The sequence below is a fragment of the Embiotoca jacksoni genome, unplaced genomic scaffold (assembly GCF_022577435.1).
Source record: "Embiotoca jacksoni isolate LCO1_2020_lvr unplaced genomic scaffold, fEmbJac1.0.p SCAF_23, whole genome shotgun sequence".
Classification (NCBI taxonomy): domain Eukaryota; kingdom Metazoa; phylum Chordata; class Actinopteri; family Embiotocidae; genus Embiotoca; species Embiotoca jacksoni.
In genome coordinates, this window is record NW_027185374.1 from 1,987,183 (window position 1) to 2,003,018 (window position 15,836).

General features: G+C 41.0%; 1 protein-coding gene across 2 annotated transcripts in view; it reads left to right on the plus strand.

Annotated features, from left to right (window-relative positions):
- utrn (utrophin) overlaps positions 1–15,836 on the plus strand; it is a 178,512-nt gene that overhangs the window by 142,503 nt on the left and 20,173 nt on the right. For both annotated transcript variants that reach the window (XM_069158200.1, XM_069158201.1), the window contains 5 exons: positions 805–971; positions 3,085–3,196; positions 9,485–9,621; positions 14,858–14,896; positions 15,366–15,431. In XM_069158200.1, coding sequence (XP_069014301.1) covers positions 805–971; positions 3,085–3,196; positions 9,485–9,621; positions 14,858–14,896; positions 15,366–15,431 — 521 coding nt within the window. The remainder of the gene's footprint in view (positions 1–804; positions 972–3,084; positions 3,197–9,484; positions 9,622–14,857; positions 14,897–15,365; positions 15,432–15,836) is intronic.

Consider the following 15,836-nt stretch of genomic DNA (forward strand, 5'->3'; position numbering starts at 1 on the left):
ATTCTGCCCTTTGCTGCATTTGTTGCCCTTTTTGTGTGTCAGAGATGATGGAAAGGTTGCCTTTGATTTGTTTAGCGGTAACAGCAGCCATGTCAAAGCTTCTCGCCCTGCGTTGGCTGTTTCCTGTGGGCTCATTATAATCTGCAGTTGAACAACGAATCTCCTGAAAAATATATTGTGAATGTTGCCGTGTCAGGTGACTCGTGTTGAATACAATTGAAACAGATGAACTGATTTATAGTTAAACAATAATGAACTGTTGTTATGATAATAACAAATGTAAAGATCGGTTATTGTGCTTGAAGAAGAGTGCGTTGATAAATAGGCGTAAGTTACATGAATAAAAGTTTGGAGTAGGAGGTTGGGTGTATTTTTCTTGGCGAAGAGCAACATGGCTGTTATCTAACAGCACAGCTATGGGCATGTAGGACAAGGGCAATGAGGGTGTTAAAATCAATCAATGTTTATTGTAAGATATTCCAACCAATAAACATGAATAAGGAGCTTGTAAAAGTTATTAAGTCTTGGTTCACAATTCAAGGCCATAATGCACCGTGGGGACTCTTTAATATGTCCGGTCATCTTAAATTTGTCTGCATCTTTCATTAGAAGTCCGGTAACGAGTTCAGACTTACAGCCTGCTGTCCATGTCTGTTGTGCATGTTTTTCTTTCATGCTGCAAAGTGCTTTTAGAGTTTATCAGCTCTCTTTGTTGAACTTTTATAGAAACTGTAAACTTCATATTGTTGATAAGCTTTTGATTTAAAGGCTCCTAACTCTTGACCCCGCCTCTTTTATGCCCAGGTAACCAATAAGGTGGAGCTAGAGCCGAGGCAGTTTGTTGATTGGATGCGCCTGGAGCCCCAGTCTATGGTTTGGCTTCCTGTCCTGCACAGAGTGGCCGCCGCAGAGACGGCGAAACATCAGGCCAAGTGTAACATCTGCAAGGAGTGTCCCATTGTTGGCTTCAGGTAAACGTAGACACATGCTCACATTTAGCATTTAAGTTACTAGCATTTATATATTTATATTCACTAAATAAAGAGAAGTGTTTAAGTCTGCCAACATATAATATGCCACACATACACACACACTTACACCAAATGTGGCAATGTTCTGTATTGTTCCCTTCTGGTTGAGCATAAAGGCCAGATCTGCTCTGGAGGGCAGGCATTTATCTAAATGTCAGCAGCTGATACACCACTGACTAAATACCATCCGGAGGTTTGCAACGTCACATGCACTCACACTCACAAACACAACGCACGAACGTGCAGCACACGGCCCCGTTCACAAAGTTCACAACGAGCCGATCAGCTGGCAAACAATCCACAACAGACTGCCCTCTGATACTGTGACCATCACACACATGTACAGAGGATACTCGCACACTTCTGTAGCTGATTTTGTTTTAGCTGGTTCCTGATAAATTACACCCACACAGTAACAACAAGTAAAAAAAAAAAAATAAGGTCAACCGCTTTCGTCAGTTCGTTGTTCGTTGTACCACTCTCGCAGGGAAACGCTTTTTCACCATGCTAAGTGAAGTAGGATGGCAGGATTGTCCCCTTCAGATCCCGTGCTTTGCCAGCAGAAAGAGAAACGCATTCAGACATTTGATGAAGCACACATCTCCCAAGTTTTGTCATTGATCGATGAGGGCGAGCAATAGTGGGAGAGAAAGGCGAGAGAGCAAGAGCGAAAGAGGAAGGAAAATGCAGAGTAGGCGTTTTGTGTGGTCTTGAGACATGACACCAACTGTGTTGCGCCTAGATTTTCTTTTTTTTTTTCGCCTCTAAGTTGCTGCAGTTGTTTTTAAACCATCATGATACAGGAGAGCATCCAAGCAGTCTGAGCTTAATGAATTAAGTGTCAACAGATATGTTTACATTTGACAAATGGTAACTCAACAGCTACAAATTAGAGAGATGGTGAACAAGCCACTCGGCTCCATTCAACATGAGCCATTTCCTGTGCATTCAAGTAAACTTGTCCAATGCATGCATTACATTTGCATATTTACTTGCGATGTTGGACCTGACAGCAATAATTAAAACTTAATGGCTTCCACCACAAAATGCAACAGAGCCAAAATACCTTCGTGGTGTTTTTATGATGATCGTTTTTAGAACTAATAATGTCAAATTGAATGATTCAATTGGTTGAATGTTTAAAAAAAAAATGTGGAGTCGCCACAAACTTTCAAAAAAGGATTCGATTAAATGAAAAGTATATTTGTGTTATGGTGAAAACTAATTATCTAAATTGCGTAAACACTAGCTATCAAGCCAGCAGAGAAGACAACATTGATTTTACGTTCACCATTTCTCTATTTGATGAACTTTTGTAAAAAAGTTGCTCCCTAAAAAGTGCTTTTTAACAGATGAGAGGGTGTCACCTTAGAGACCTAACAACACAGGTTCTATAATGAGCCAAAGTTGTTAGCGGATAAACTAATTAATTAAAGTCCATCTTGAAACCTCCTGAGTGAAGGTGACTTAACGGCCACTCCTCATAGTAATATGCTGCATGTCAGTACGTAATGGCGCATTTGACTTGGTGGTGTCGTGTGCACTGTTGCATCCTTTGATATATGGCTCCTTTTTGTAGCTCATCAGTCAGCTAACCTTGGGAGAGCTGGAGAGGAGAGAGAGATAAAAGACTTAAGCCATTATGTCGGAATGGCTCCTGTCTCAATTTAGCTGTTAAATGGCCTTCTGGCTACAGCTGCTGCCGCCGCTGAGGACAACATCCCGACAGTTGTTGTCACGTTGTTGTGGTTTGGTGGAAATCCAACGGTCTGTCACTCTGTCAGCATATTGTGTGCGTGCGTGCGTGCGTGCGTGTGTTGGATTATGTGACAGTTGGTATGACAGTGGGAATCAACAGCTCTCCAGGAGACCTCAGTGTAGCCTGGAGATGAATCATGTTGTAGTGCTACATGCATACTCACTCACACACACACACACACACACACATATGTACGCACACAACCTGAAGACATGAAAGTGACATCTACACACACGACTTCCCAGCTCACCTTATCTCACTTTTCCGCCTCTCCCTCTCTCTCCCTCTGTCTAGGTATCGCAGTCTGAAGCATTTCAACTACGACGTGTGTCAGAGCTGCTTCTTCTCTGGGCGCACCGCCAAGGGCCACAAGCTCAACTACCCTATGGTGGAGTACTGCACACCGGTGAGGGAGTAGCACACGCGCGCGCGCGCACACACACACACACACACACACACAATGTTCGGTAGCTCATCTCATATCTCTTTTCCACATGCTCACACCTTCCACTCAGCCATTTAATGAAAGCACACAAATTCACACTTTAGACATGGTTGCCTTCTAAACCATCTTTCATTAGAACTGTTCCTGTCCTCATCTCGGATCGACCACTGACTCCTCCATCCCTGAATATTAATCTTATACACACAGAGGGACTTCTTGGCTTTTACAGTCTTTCAGCTTAATTTGTATAATACCTGGCACAGAATACATGCTTTTTTTATGATCTCCTCGTAACAACTTCCTTTTGGTTTGAACCACGTTCTTATCAAACATCCAACGTTCCGCAAACTGTCTCCACTCTTAATAACCCTGTTATTCGCAACAGCTTCTGTAATTGATTGTGACTGATCAATTACGAGAAGTGCTGGATCGCAATTGGCATTGCAGTTCATCCAACTGGTGTTGGAGTTTTTCCTCAGCAACCTTGACTTCGTGCACACGGCATTGTCTGGTTGAAACAAAAGTATGCTGACACGGGAGTCCACTTACTTTTCAGGGATGCACCAGTCTGACTTGTTGTGTCCCAAGTCTTTATATGTTAGTGCGAAGAACTGATGAAAATCTTTTTATGTAAGGTGGGATGAGAACATGGGATGCTGTGGCTGATAGTAACACTGAAACATATATGAATATAAACTGACAAAGAAACAATATGTAATGTGGATTAGATCATAGCTGTTTTCCCATCTACTAAATGAGGTTAGTATTGGCGCGTTGGACCTGTGAATCCCTGAAACTTTAAACCTTAAAGTCTAGTTTGGCCGGCTGTGGCTCAGATGGTAGAGAGGGTTGCCCCCTAATCGTGAGGTTGGCATTTCGATCCCTGAGTCCTCCTGTCCACATGCCAAAATGTCCTTTGGCAAGACACTGAACTCCAAGTTGTTCCCAATGGCAGGCGAGCATCTCGCATGGAAGCTTTGCTGCCACCGGTGTGTAAATGTGAGTGAGTGGGAAACATTGTAAAGAGCTTTGAGATTACTAAGGTGTTGAGTGATTATATAACTGCCAACCATTTACTGTTTAGTTGTTGAGGTGCTTTATGCAGAGTAAAGTATGTATCGGAGTGCATAAGACAAAAGCAAGTCAGACCCAAACCAGACTAGAAACAACCCACTAAATTGAAACAGTGCACACACACAAGCTTGTTCATGTCACTTTGCACTGACAAAGATTAATTCCTTCAGACATCCAAACTAAACCATACACACAAACATTACCAACCAACCCACTGGAGGTTTTCTTTTTTCAACAAATAGAATTATGAGTTGTACGTGCCACTTCCCATGCAGTTGAATTCTCCAACTTTTTCCACAATCAACCTTTCCAACAGACCTCTGGCTTAATTGGAAATTACATGAACAAACAGTAAAATACTCTCTGGGGTCTTTTTTTTTTTTATATATATATAATATCTAACAATATTCCAATTCAGTGCTGCACAGAGAGAAGAATATTAGAAATGGGGGAGCTTGGCAAAGTTGCAGTCTCTCTCAATTAGGATCTCACACTTGCGGGCCAAGTCTTTTCAATATTGCTTAACGTCATACTCTGAGTGACTCGGGCTTCTCTCTCTTGACGTTTCTCATTTCTGTCTTTTAATTTGCTTTTCAATTCTGCAAATGGGATAGATATTGACTTTGGAGGAGCAGCTGCAGGAAGGAGCGATCATTCTTCCTTGAGTTAAGATGCCCGGCAGCTGCCTGCCACGACTTTGAGAAAACATTATCTTGTGTTAAGCTCTGCTGCAGCAACTAATACTTAAAATGTTGGTTAAATATTAAATATCTTAAAATCAAAGTGGATCTTATTGTAAAATTTGTCTCTCAGCTGCACACAATGAGCCATTTAGTTTTTCCAATTTTTTTGCTCCTAAAAAAAGCAAAGCAATTCTAAAATACATTTGAGGTTGATTCAAACTAGTGTTACTGATGTGAAATGATTTGTGCATATCTACAACAAGGCCAGGACTCTCCTGGACTCTCTCAGAGCAGGTCGTGATCATTGCGGCAGAGATCTGGTTTGTTTCAGAGGAAATGGATGCTCATGACCGCAGCCTGGAAGCTGTAAGGAAAAATCATGTGAAAGACCGAGAGCAAAAGACAAAAGATTGCATGCACTTTTTAGATTAATATTTGAATTTAGAAGTCATAATGTGAAGCTCGTTGTCTGGCAGAAAAGGGCCCACAACCTGTCACTACAATGACGAACGGCTGTGACAGCAGCAGACTGTCCTCAGGCCTTCAAGCACAAACAACTGGAAGACGTGTGAAGATAAAGAAAACAATGAACGCAGCCAAATAAATGAAAATGATAGAGGTCAGGTTGTTTTGTTGTGCCAAAACAACTTTAGATCAGTGCATCTATGTTCAAACAGAAGCCTAAACCATACAATACTGGAATGACCGTAGCACAAGAGTAAGAGAAACCTTGAGAAGCTTTGATTCAAATCTCAGTGAAAAGCTGTAAAACTTGAAACATGAATGTTTGTGTTCATAAACACTGCATATCGAGCTTAATGGAGCTTTATTGAACCTCAGTGCTTTGGATAACAGCAGAAAATCACCCGAATCTTGCAGTTCCGATCTGTATCCCTCCTGCCAGACGGAAATCTAATGAAAACTCATTCGAATCAATTTATTGATGTTGTTTTAAACCAGACAGTTCAGCTCAACTTTATTCCATACAGGTGTTTGAAAGTTTGGTTTTCATTTTACTTTATTTCCTCTTAACACAATGATATAATACATAATTCTATTTATCTTTCTCCCAGCGCTCACTCCGAATTGTGTTTCGGTCCATATTGAATAATAAACCAGATTTTGCGGGGAGTTACCGATTGATAGTGGCTTTTGTGAGACTCAGTGCGGTCATTTAATAAGATTATTTTTCTCATCTTTTGTCGTACTGTTTATTTTATGGCCACAATATTGCTTTCTTTATTAGGTTTTGATTTTTATGGGAGTGGTTATAGTTCCAGTTGGTTTCATCAGTGATATTGAAGAAGCCAAATAATGCACTGAGCGATATGGATTACTGTAATTTCAATGTTTTTACCTTTCCTAAAAGATGTTGTTTTGGTTTGACTGTGATTTTTTTTTATTATTATTATTATTTCCCTCTGAGGGATAAATAAAGTATATATCTATCTATCTACCTGTCTAACTGTCACAATATGGGGCATCCTGGTGGCCTCGTAGTTACGACTCCCCCCTTATTGCTGCGACGTCTTGATTCACTTCCAGCTGAGGAGATTTGTTGCCCGTCATCCCCCTTATTTCCTCTCTTACTCTGTCCCTCATGATATTTGGCTTTTGTATCTTCCTTTTCATAATCTGATAAAGGTAAGAAAGTAAACGTAAAGACCCCCTGCAGTGAAAATCAAGTTTTACCTGTCCATGTGGTGTTTTTTTTGCTACACAACACATCATGAGGCGAAATAAGCGGTCAGCGCCATGGCTGAGACTTTCTGTTTTGGAACTGCAGTGACAGTTTGACAGTCTCAAAAATGCTGATTCTGTCAGCCAGGGTTTCATATGGAACCAATCCCATCAACTTTACAGGTGGGTCTTTGAATATCATCAAGCTGCAGGCAATCTGCGGAGGTGTGGTTGGAGATAGAGGCTGGAACTGTTTGCCCATTCATAGATTCGACACCTACTGAATGAAGGCAAAGGTATTGAGCTACATCCAAAGCGTAAGGGGAATTTTTTTCATTGGACAAAACTGCAAAATATGTAATTTTGATGAAGAGCGATGAGTTTTTAAAGGTTTAATCAACACCAGGAGAGGGGCTTTAAAAATAAAACAAAACAAAGTCAATAAGCTACACAAGAATGAGCACGCACAAAACACACAAACATAAATGTATTCACAAATTCTGCTGCAGCTTCCGTGTAATTGTTTTGTAATTGCTGTTGGTTTGCTCAAGCTACCATCCTAAATTGTGTGGATTAGTCAGACAGCCAAGTGAACTCAATGGAGTCTGCATTTACACATATCTGTCAACTGTGGGACTTGTAGGGTGTGTGTGTGTGTGTGTGTGTGTGTGTGTGTGTGTGTGTGTGTGTGTGTGTGTGTGTGTGTGTGTGTGTGTGTGTGTGTGTGTGTGTGTGTGTGTGTGTTTAGCGATGGCTGTCTGAATCCTCTGCAAAGGGATTTTCTCCCCTCTGGTCAGACTCTTGTGGTAATTTGATGTTTGCTTGCACGGCAGAAACCGCCTCTGTAATAGGAACACCTTTGCTAAGTATCTAATTAGCAAACACATTCTCTTCCACACAGATGCTTATGCTGATTATCCGTTCACAAGAGACTGTGGAAATGCATCAAGTCACTACACATGATACAAAATTATAATTGTGTTTAATGTTTATTTGTGTAGGGACAAGTATGTAGCATAAACAATGCAACACACCACGGCATTTATAGCCTAAGCTAATTTGCGATGCCCATCTCTACATGGGCCTTTAAAATACAGAAAATGAACAACACATTCACAGGAGACAATCCAACTCATACACTCAACAACAGGTATACAAAATCAAAACACATTGTATGGAAAATTGAAATAAAAACGCACCATAAAAAGGAGCACCAGATCATTCATGACTATATTACTGCTCCCTCTTTAGAAAACTGTTTCAGTTTGAGTTTAAAATAGTCTGAATCAGGATCCATTTTGAGTTCGGTTGGCAGAGAATTCCACATCCTGATCCCCCGGAAGGAGAAAGATGTTTGTCCAAACGAAGATTTATGTAAAAGCACCTCGCAATTCCTTCTGGATGCTCCATGCGTTACAGACCCTGAAGCTCTGAGTGGAACCACAAGGTCACTGAGAACCTGGGAACCTGATTATTTATACATTCATAGATGAGTTTAAGGTTAGAAAATTGGATAAAATGATCAAAACTAAACAAATTAAATGTCTTAAGAATATGGCAATGATGTAATGTGAAGTTTCCGAATCCACTCATTCACCCAAGGTAAAGAAGATTTCCTATTTGAGTTCTTGTGCTTCTTTAGAAACTTGCCAGTCGTACCTCCGACTACATTCATTAATTCATCACAACAAGATTGTGCATCATCCCTATCCATAATTATGTCTCATTGCATTTTATTTAGTTCACTCTCCAAAAGAGGAAGATCACGTTTTAGGATTTTTAATGTGTAGGTTTTCGGTTGACTTAGAGTTGAAAAACGCTTTTTAGTTAACTTCTTTGAAGTTAAAATCATGTGATCAGACAAGCCAGTCAGAAAATGATATGACTTAATTATCCGTTCTTCCCCGTTAGAAAAAATGAAATAAATTTGTGACCTCGTAGATTTTGTGATTCGTGTGGCGCCTTTGATAATTTGATTGAAGTCAAATTTTGTCATCAGCTTGCTTTTATCAGACCAATCAATATTAACATCTCCACAAAACTTCAGATTTATGGGAGGCTGTTTTTTTTTATTAATTTCTGAAGATTATCATAAAATGAACTGTCACAAGCAGGAGGATTATATAAAACCATTATCCAAAAGTGCATTCGAGGTGATAAACAGACATTAAGACGGAGATATTCAATTTGTACTCTGGAGATGTTCGTTTGATAGTACTGTCCAGATCCTTGCTCCTGTCTTGAGGAGTCAATAGTTGTTAAGTCCTTTTGGTTTATTCCTGAGCTTTTAGGGTCAGCCACAGTTCTCTCGAAGGCCTTCCTTCCCTCCTCCTACGAAGCAGGAGTCTCCACAGGCATTTGCACCGCAGCAGCTTTTGTTTGACGCGTTTATTTGAACAGCCACAGCGCTCGCAAGTGTGAGCTCCTCTTCCAGCCTCCTCCCCGCTGCGCCGAACAGCGGCATTGGTACCCCAGCCGTTCGACCCCGGTACATTCACGCTGGCAGGCGGATTCATAATCGGGAAGTGCTGCAACACCAAATTCGTCACCGACACCGACTCCACCACCGGCGTGCCCCTGCACAGCCAAGAACATTCATCGGCCTCACAGCGCAGCAGCCCGGAAACTGCCCGATCACTGGCACTTTGTTTGTTCCACAACTTTTACTCCCCTTTCTTCGTTTGGATGGCTGGCTGATGTTATTGCAGAAGACAATAAACTTTGAGTTTATAAGAAAAAGAAGGATAGCACACATAGTATGGGACCCAACAAACCATGCTGACGTGGACCTTCCTGTTTTTTTTTCTCATAGACAACATCAGGGGAGGACATGCGAGATTTCACCAAAGTGCTGAAGAACAAATTCCGGTCCAAGAAGTACTTTGCCAAACATCCACGGCTCGGCTACCTGCCGGTCCAGACGGTTTTAGAGGGCGACAACATGGAAACGTAAGTAACCCTGAAGTGTTTATGTAACTCAAAAGTGCTCACATCTGATCTGGTTTATGAACATTTAAAGCTGTTAGATAATTAAACAGACTCTGATAAACATATGTACATTTATGGTATCTATGTTCAAACCAAAAATGGAAATGACTTTTTGTAGTTTCATGTCTGGCTTCACAAAGCCTTTTAGCTGTTTTAAAGTCACTTTAAAGCGTGGCTGCTTTTGACAAGTGGCTTAACTTGCTTGTTTCAGTGGTACTCCAGCAAGTTGGTATCCATAACATTCAGGGATTTAAGTCGGGAGAAGGGACAGAAAAAAAAGAATACTCTGGCTTTTCGTTATTTGTACCAGTCAACCCCTTAAGCCCTACGCTATCTTTATACAATTTCCACCTGAAAACATCCCCAGATTCAGTCAGTATCAGCTGTAAAACTGTGAGACCAAAATATCCAACCTCAGAGGCAACTAGGATCATTTTGAAATACAATAACTATCCTCATCTTTATCAACAGGTCAGAGTGAGATTTTTTTTTTTTTTTTAAACTCCAGAAAGAAATTGACATTTTTACTTCTCCCTAATCAAAACAGTAAATTAATGAATAAATAAAAGCCTTAAAATAATGACCCTGTGACACTGATGTTACTGAACCAGCTCTAGAAATTATCAAGTGCAACTCTACCAAATGTGATGTGATGAAATGAAACGCTCCATCCATTTTATTCATAGAAGAACTAGTCAGCTTCTTCAGTGGACGTGCCATGCTCAGCAACCTTTGAAAAATGGTGCAGGTTGAAATTTTATAACCAGACTGCATCTGGTCTCCGTACAGTGACCTCTAGAGTAAAAGATGTTTAAGCCACCTGGTAATTCAATTTCTTTCAAACCTCAACCCCCCAGTTTGTAACACAGGCATTTATTAACACTTCCAACATAATTTTCTTTGACTCGAAAAAGCCATACACGACATTATCCGACTGTTGTCACAGGCTGGATACTACTGCCCCATGGCTACTAAAATGACTGACATGTAAAATTGATGGACGGCTCTTAAAAATGAATCTTGCTGTGGAGTCTCTCTCTCTCTGTCATAGAGATGCTCAGGTCACAGTCTCTGAAAGGTCTCCCAATGAACTCAGTGTTTCAGTGTGTGGGGAGTGTTCATCTCCCACCTCGTTTATGTGTTTATTTACCTGTTGTAGATCTTCTGTCTGCAGCACTAGCCCCAGTGACTATGTCTGATTTATGTCCCTTCGCCCACCAGCTGTAATTCCCCCCTGGAGAGTTGTTTAACTAGGCCCGCATTATGCAGTCGCCCCAACTGAGCACCTCATCCTCCGCAACAGTGTCTCAGTTGCATCCCTTTTTGAATACCAGCCAACATGCCTGCGTGCTCAGACAGAGTCACGCTTTGTTGCTCGTTTTTGTGTTTCTCTCTGTTGTCTCTGCTCTCAGTATTCATGTGATATATGTCCTCGTTCTCTCCTAATTTTACATTCTGACATTTCACGCTCACACTCTCTTACTTTTGAACAACTTTTTAAGCACCGACAACTCTTGAGCTCTTCATGCGCGCGCACACGATGAGTCACCTGTTGACTCACAATAGATTTCCCCCCGACTTGGCGTTGCGCACACCTCAGATGGATTGCTCTGCCTCTCTCATCCCTCCCATACTCATCCTTCCTCCTCACCTCCCACCTCGCTCCATTCTCACTTCCCTTCCTCTCTGAAAAATTACTTCTGCAGAGCTGCCTGCCTGAGAAATGTCTCTAAAAGGGAGAGAAATTGTGGTGAAATGCAGAGATCTTTTCAAAATATGGGAGAGGGGGAATGGAGACTTGGAGAAATTTAGGGCTATTTCATGGTCATTATTTTCCTGTCTCTGTTAGTGCATCACATTTCTCCTGTGAGCTGTGGGCTATCCGTGTTTTGCCACAGGCTTTACTGCACTATAAAGAAGCTTTTATCTGCAATTTGAAGCATTTGGGCTCCCTATGAGATCTGACTCAAACATTCAGTCAGTGTTAGGAAACGGTCACATTCATCTTCGCCCTATGCCTTCACAGTTTGGTTCCTTCTTGCATCTCTTTGTAAAATTAATACTGTTACTTAAATTGAAATGGATTTTTCTGTAATTGAAACAAGGTCTGTGTTCGTGCTTAACAAGAGGAATTGTTCAGATTAAGTAAACACCAATACAATTGCTGCCCTGTTTTCTGCAGTAAGACAAGGATTACTCTGGAGAATATAGTATATGCATTTTATTATATCTAATACAAACCTAATAAATCCTCAAATTGAAAAACAACAACCGAGATTTTAAGTATTCCATTTTCCCTTGCTAGATTTACAGTTTTCAACAATATTAAGAGATTTCCTATCTAAAATATCACTCCCGACCTTTTTAATGTGCCGTCAGACTCCATTGCTCATCTCAACAAAGGGAACTTCTAAGAAGTGTAATTTTTTAAGTACTATAGCAGCAGGAGAGAAAATGAGATTGCCAGCTGAATAATTGCCCTCCCTAATGCACTCACTCGCTTTCTCTCTTTTCCACTCTTATAAAAAAATTTTTTTTTTTTTTTTTTTTTAATTCCACCCACTCTGTTTCTCTTTACCTTGAGAGCGAGCAAAACACCACCTACTCTCACCTCCTACTTATATCTTTGCTTCATTTCACGGCAGATAGGATTTTAGATTCGTCACAGCTATATTTGATAATGTGAAAGACCCATTCTAATGGTTTCCCACTCAGTGTTGTTTTTTTTTGCTGTTCACCAAATAGAGAAGAATCTCCCCGCTGCATTAGGTTAATGGCCTCGGACATGAATTTAAAAACTTTTTTTATTATTAAAATAAATCTCCTGAAATAAATAATTTCCTTGTCATTATGGGAAAACAAAATAGAGACAACGTTGTGGAAGATAAATTAATTTTAGACTGGAAAAGTTTTCTGTCGTCATATTTTTGCAAAGTAGTTTCTTACTTAAAAATTTCTTGCATTAGGAAAAAGTACAGTTTATATATGTATGGTTAATTTGTGATGTAGATTATGGAAGTACACATCCTTTGCAAAAGAGTTTGAAATGAATGAATCTCTTTTAGGCCTCAAGTATGTTGCATGATTCTTTGTTTCCAATATATAGCTGCGTGGTAAGAGGTAGTTATGGCAGCTACATGTGTTGGCTCCAAACCCACGCTGTAACTGATTTACTCCTCCTTAAAGATCACCAAGATGAAAATACGCAAAGACCACTTAAACTCTGAAGGGTCATCGAGGGCTGCTTGTGTTTTCTTTGACGAGGTTTGGATGCTGCTATAGATGCTGACTGCAAAGTCCAAATGACCTTTGCACAATGTATGGGCACATCTGCAGTTTTTATGTTCCCTCCACGTATTCATTAAGTTTGTCACTGACCCATCTGTATGTGCTGTGTGAAGGAAATGAAGCCAAGAAAATTGGTTTGTAGTAAATTAACATTGCTCTATCTGGTACATTACATCTGTTCGTGATCTTTGCCTCCAAATTGTCCACCTAAATGCACACACGTGTGATATGTATCTCACAACCACAGTCGTGTTTTTCCTTCCAGCCCTCGATCTGCTCCTCTAGACAGACGGGTAGAGGTGTCCGCCTGCACAGATGGTCTTTTACCCCTGACATAGAAAACGGAGGACAGTGAGAGCAGAGAGGAGCAGCACTAACTGGGACAAGGTGGCGACCATAGCATTATGGACTAAATAGATTTTTAGAAACCTTTCAGGGCACCCACCAAAAGAAAAGAATAAGGGAAAAAAAACTTCAAAAAAACAATGAAACACACAGCATGATTTTGACAAATACATAAAGATCTGATAAAAGACATCAACATGTCTTTTGGACGGTTTTTTTTCTCAGTCAGCACTTACAAGTTTTCTTAAGAAGCCACAGCAATCCAAAAAGTAGGTTTGGAAGTATTATGTGAGCCAGCATCTTATTGCCCCTCCACACAGGTTTTATTGCTTCACCAACCTTTAGAGTGCAGCCATGGGGAGGTTAAAGTTATGTCACTGAATCCAGGTCAGACAAATTTGGGGGAAGAAAAAGCCCATTTACACTCTAAAAAGCTATCAATCTTTGCAAAGATTTAAACAAAACAAAAAACCCGACATCACTCTCCTGGAAGACAAAACGAGCTCGCTGACTGTTCACTTCTGGCAAAGATGATGGCGGGGGCACGTAAAATGCTGCAGCACCTGTTCTGAGAAGTTCGCTCAGTCTGCCTCGCCAAACCTTTTTTTTTTTTTCTTTCTTCATTCCTCATGTTACATTTCAAATTCTCCTCGCAGCCACAGAAGTGTCACTACGTAGGCGCCCCTGCTGCGAGAAACACACCCAACATGCCGCACGCCTCCTTCTGAATTTCTCTTCTTCAATGTAGGAACAAAAGCGGCAGACTAAAGAATGTCAATCTCGGCATTTTACCAATTTGCAGCCAGTCTCCTTTTCTGAAAACAGCACATTTCTTTGTGTTTTCCAGATAAAAGGTGTCCCATGTGTTTAAAAACAATTTATGCTCTGCAGTTCTAAGAATAGCAGCAATTATGGCGGACCAGAAACCAAAAACTTTAAAAAAAAAAAAAAGCTTGTTAACATCAGTAAACAAGCTTCAACATGCTGGTTTGTTTTATTTACAAAAAACTCTGTGGCCTGTGTCTTTGTTTTCTTTTACTGCTTTGTAGCTCTCCTTATATAACGTTCTGTAATGCATTCACTAGCAGATTAACCAGAAAATAGGTTCTACTGTACAGTGGGTTTTTTTTTCTGGAACGCTATTTCAGTAAATCCTGCAGGAAATAAATGAGAAGAGGGAATGGATTTGGGCCGCATCATTCTGCAAGCTGAAGGAACTGTAAAACCAATCTGATGAAATATATGTGCGACAGCAGCAAAAATCAACTGACACCTTCAACGCACACACAACCTGCGAGTATTACAGTGTGTCCGACCCTTTCACCACCTATTTTCCCCCCACAAGTGCCACTTTGAAGCAGATTTCAGATCACAGCGGATAATCACAGCCACACGTGGTGTATATATCGTTTACTGTTTTACATGCCTTCCCTGTGTGTGGACTTTTCCCTCCACTTCTTCCTCCACCTGCTGTGTTTTTGTCTCAGAGTGGTTTTTGACCCTGAAATCTTTTGTGGTACTCCCCCTTCCTCCTTCCCTTCCTCCCCCTGCGATTCTCTTACAGTCCTGTCACCCTCATCAGCATGTGTCCGGAGCAGTATGAGTGAGTATCTACGCCAGCAGCGACAACACCTCGCCTCCAGACTGGAATGCCCTTTTAAAATAACACCTCCTTCACTCCTTGCACTCCCTTCACTCCCTTCACTTCTCACTCACATCCTCACACCAACTAAGACACGACTGCACTGCATGTCGCCTGCACGCTCGATCCACTGGCTGAACACGCAACCAAAAGACTCTTCCACTGTCTCCTCACCCTCATCTTCCTCTCCCTCGTTAGAGCATCCAACTAGCATTCAGTCACTCATCCCGGCCGAGCTGTCAAAAACCATCCAGCCGCTCTGTAGATCATCCTGCTCTCCTATTTCTCTTTCTAGGATCATCCGATTTGTTTTCTAGGTGATGTTGTGAGGGACAATTAGATTTTGTGTGTGTGTGTGTGTGTGTGTGTGTTAATGAGGTTGTGTGAGCACGCTGAATTCATTCATCTCCATTACCCCATTCATTTCCAGGCTGTCCCAGTCACCTCAGCTCTCTCATGATGACACCCATTCCAGGATAGAGCAGTATGCCAGCAGGTAGGCGCGGCATTCTCCAATCACCATCTCATCATCTCAGATGCCAAGCTGCACACATAGCAAGAATGTCTAACAGCTTGGAAATGTTTCACGTTTCAAAAAAAAAAATAGCTCAAGAGCTTCATTAGAAAATGAGTGTTTAAAGGGCCATACAAGTGTTTTTGCATGTTTTATGTAGTTTACTGTGAATAATGAATCCTTGTTATTGCAGACCATTTTCCAGGGGATGTGTTTCTATTCCACCACTGAGGTTGCACTTGCCTTCAGTCTGCACTTCAAATGCATTACTATGCAACAATAATTTAATCTGGACAATAAATGCAAATATGACAGCCTAATCAAATCTTTAGAAACTAAAAGCCTGGAATAAATAGAAAAAAGAAGCGAGGGAAAACGCTGCTTTTG